Source organism: Sphaerodactylus townsendi, linkage group LG04 (assembly GCF_021028975.2).
Source record: "Sphaerodactylus townsendi isolate TG3544 linkage group LG04, MPM_Stown_v2.3, whole genome shotgun sequence".
NCBI lineage: Eukaryota > Metazoa > Chordata > Lepidosauria > Squamata > Sphaerodactylidae > Sphaerodactylus > Sphaerodactylus townsendi.
In genome coordinates this window covers 6,880,703-6,884,132 of record NC_059428.1, presented here as the reverse complement: position 1 = coordinate 6,884,132, position 3,430 = coordinate 6,880,703, and the positions used below count along the sequence as shown (strand labels likewise).

The 3,430-nt window shown below is 54.9% G+C and overlaps 1 protein-coding gene across 1 annotated transcript in view; it reads left to right on the top strand.

The window, feature by feature from the left end:
* Nucleotides 1-3,037, top strand: part of INPPL1 (inositol polyphosphate phosphatase like 1) — an 87,777-nt gene extending 84,740 nt beyond the window's left edge. The window contains exon 25 of the mRNA XM_048493096.1: nucleotides 134-3,037. Within this exon, the coding sequence (XP_048349053.1) occupies nucleotides 134-228 (95 nt within the window). The 3' untranslated portion in view covers nucleotides 229-3,037. The remainder of the gene's footprint in view (nucleotides 1-133) is intronic.
* Nucleotides 3,038-3,430: the final 393 nt, after the last annotated feature.

Genomic DNA, 3,430 nt, shown 5'->3' with positions numbered 1-3,430 from the left:
ACGGTATAAATTCACATTGCACCCCTTTTTTCCCACTTCCTGCACCCGTGATCGCTGCAGCCCCCTCTTTCTGTTCTGTTGCTTGAACCTGGCAGTATCCGGGCATGTAATCATTTGTTTATTTTTGTTCTTTGCAGCGACATCACTGAAGAGGACCTGGAAGAGGCCGGCGTGGTGGACCCCCTCCACAAACATCTCCTCCTGGAGACCCTGAGGCTCAGGAAGTAGCTGGGGCCTCCCGTGCCGTCACTCTTGGGCCCCCGTGCCAAGGCTACGGACACGCCTCCTTCCTTGTGGCTTTTAGAGTCCCCTCCCCCTTCCCCCCTAACCCGCCCAGCACAACGTAAGGACGGCTTCCACCGCTTTGGCATGTGGAAGAGCGCGTCTCCCCCTGGCGGGGAGGAGCAGATGGTGGAACCTCCTGGAGACAATCGCAAGGAGCATCAGCAAGATCTGATAACCAAGAGGAGGCCGTTCTAAACACAGTGAGGTTGCCGAAGACACCGTGTAGATCAGAGGTGTCCAACTCTGGCGCTTCCGATGCTCATGGACTACAAGTCCCATCAGCCCTTGGGGCTGAGCTCATGAACTACAAGCCCCATCAGCCCTTGGGACTGAGCTCATGGACTACAAGTCCCATCAGCCCTTGGGGCTGGTGGGAATTGTAGTCCATGAGCATCTGAAGCGCCAGAGTTGGACACCCCTGGCATAGATACTTCACTGCCCTACACACACACACACACACCCCACACACAGAACATCTGGCTTCCGGGCAGAGTTGGGGCCCAGGTGAAAGGCCAAGCGTGGTCCAGGCAAAGGTCACCCTGAGTGGCCGAGGCCAAGCATTTCAGAACGGCATCCCTCGCCTCCATCTCCGCTGCTGGTTAAGTTATTCTTATTTATTGCAACAAGGGAAGGATTCTTGCCCCCCCCACTCCATTTCAAAGAGCCCCCGCCTCCTCTCCTGCTCATCCAGGGTCCCGAGACGAGTGCCACCACGCGCTGCTCGGCCGGCGGCCGGGGCTTCCCTTCCAGACTTGGAAGCGCCCTCGTCCTTTGCTGCCCACACACAAGCGGCCCTCTCCTGGGACTTAGGAACGGCATGCCGCTTGGATAGACCGAGGCTGAGTGTGTGGGGCCCCCCAAGTGAAACGCGGGGTTGAAGAGGGGCCGGTTGGGAGCCCAAGGACTCTGTTGGGAGCTCTTCGGAGACATTGGACGTTCCGACACCCGTCGGCCTCCGGGACAGGAGTCGTGGGAACCGAACCTCCGTGGGACGTCCGGAGCGCCTTGCCTCTTAAAGGTCTCCGCCTGCGTGACCAGCTGCGACACGAAACATTGCTAGTTCCTGCCGAGGAATCCTTGCTCTGTTTTTTTTGTTTTTACTGCGGCCCTCGGGGGCCCACCAAGTGGCAATAACATTTTGCTTCTGTGCCTTCCGCTTCGACGCCTCTGGCCTTAAATACGACCTCCCTCCCCCTCCAAGGACACCCCCTCGATACCCCCGTCAACGTCCAAATTAAGCTCAGGTGGCCCTAAAGGTGCAGACCGAAAGCCCACCAGCCAGGTGATGTGGGCAGGTCTTCTAGCCACAAAGAGGTTGGTTTGTTTCATTCCAGGTGTTGGGACAGGTAAGCAAGCAGTGGGATCCTCCCCATAATGCCATTCCAGCGTGGGCGGGTCTTACAAGAAGACCCTGCCTCCCGAAGCACCATGGAGCAGCCAATCACAGGAGGCTGAGCAGGCCAGAGAGGGCGGGGCTACCTGCCAGAGCCTTCGCCAGGAAGAGTTCGCCTCCTGTATTTTTTTCTACTTTAGAGGTGTGAGCAGAGCCGTAGCGAGGGGGGACTGCGCCTGGGGCATGTGTGTGCCCTTCGCCCCTGCCACACCCAGGAATACCCCTGCTGCACACCCCGCACCAGCATGTGCCTAGGGCAAATGCCCCACCCTACCCCCTGGGCGCTACGCCACTGGGTGTGAGATTTAGTTTCCCCGTGCCCCGACCAAGTCATAAAACTGAGAGTCTGTCCTCTTCTCATCCCGGTTGGCCATCCCAGCATGCATTTATGGGCCACGGGGGTGGGGGGGCAGGGGAGGTGAAGAAGGATGAGGGGAGAATCCAGGCGATTCCTCTCCTCTCCCGGCGTCCCTTTCTTGGCATCCCACAGGTATCCATCTGGCCCAACCCCGTTTGCAAACAATCGTAAAGCTCTGCTTAGGGTGCCATTTTATTCTCGGTGGGAGGGAAGCTGCCAAAGTCCGGTTCTGTGTGCGACTCCTGCCCTCTCAGTGGATGCAAACCGTGTGCCTCGTAGGGAACGTAACAGGCCTTAAGCACAGGAGGGTCGGCAGAGGGCCCGGCTCGGAGGCCCTGTTCAACTCTGCTCAACCCATATATGCACAACCATCTTGTCACCAAGTGCCTTTGTTTATAGTAGGGGTGGCCAACTTAGGGTGCTCCAGATGTTTGTGGACTACAATTCCCATCAGTCCCTGCCAGCATGGCCAATTGGGAATTGTAGTCCATGAACATCTGGAGCACCCCTGGTTTATAGCATCCCAGTAGATGTTTCGTGTGTGTCGGAAGCTGTGCGAGAGACACGTGTTATATTTTTGCACCCTAACGACGAGCTAGTCTCTAGGACTGAAATGAAGGATCTCTCTCCCCCGGCCATTTTTTCCGCTGCAAGATTGCCATGATGCGTGGGGGGGTGGGAGGTGGGGGGGTAGAGCAGATAACTGGTCTGAGTTGCTGCCTCCCAATCATACCCCCCCCCCCGGGGTCTCTTTTTAGTTTGGTGTGAGTTTAATCCCGACTAAATCGTTCTTCTGTGTTTATCTTTTATGTGTATGGGCGTGCCTGGTTTCTTTTTTTTTAATGTTTAATTTAATTGTTATTTGAAACGCTCTTTTTATGCTTAAAATTTCACAGGGTCGGGGGGAGAATTGCCAGTGTCCCCCCCCCACCAAATGTTCACATTTCATGTCTTAGTTTACCACATCCTGATCCAATAAAAGGGCTTGTTTGCATTTAAAAGTCTCTTGCTTTTTGCTATCTTTTGTTGAGCAACAGATCCAATCCTGAGTATTTTGGAAGGGATCTTTGCCCTTTGCTACCGTGTTTCCCCGAAAATAAGACTGTGTCTTATATTAATTTTTGCTCCCAAAGATGCGCTATGTCTTATTTTTAGGGGATGTCTTATTTTTCTGTGTTCTGTTCATCGGGCATGCTTCCAAACAAAAACTTTGCTACGGGAGCAGCAGTGGCGTAGGAGGTTAAGAGCTCGTTTTTCTAATCTGGAGGAACCGGGTTTGATTCCCAGCTCTGCCGCCTGAGCTGTGGAGGTTTATCTGGGGAATTCAGATTAGCCTGTGCACTCCCACACACGCCAGCTGGGTGACCTTGGGCTAGTCACAGCTTCTCGGAGCT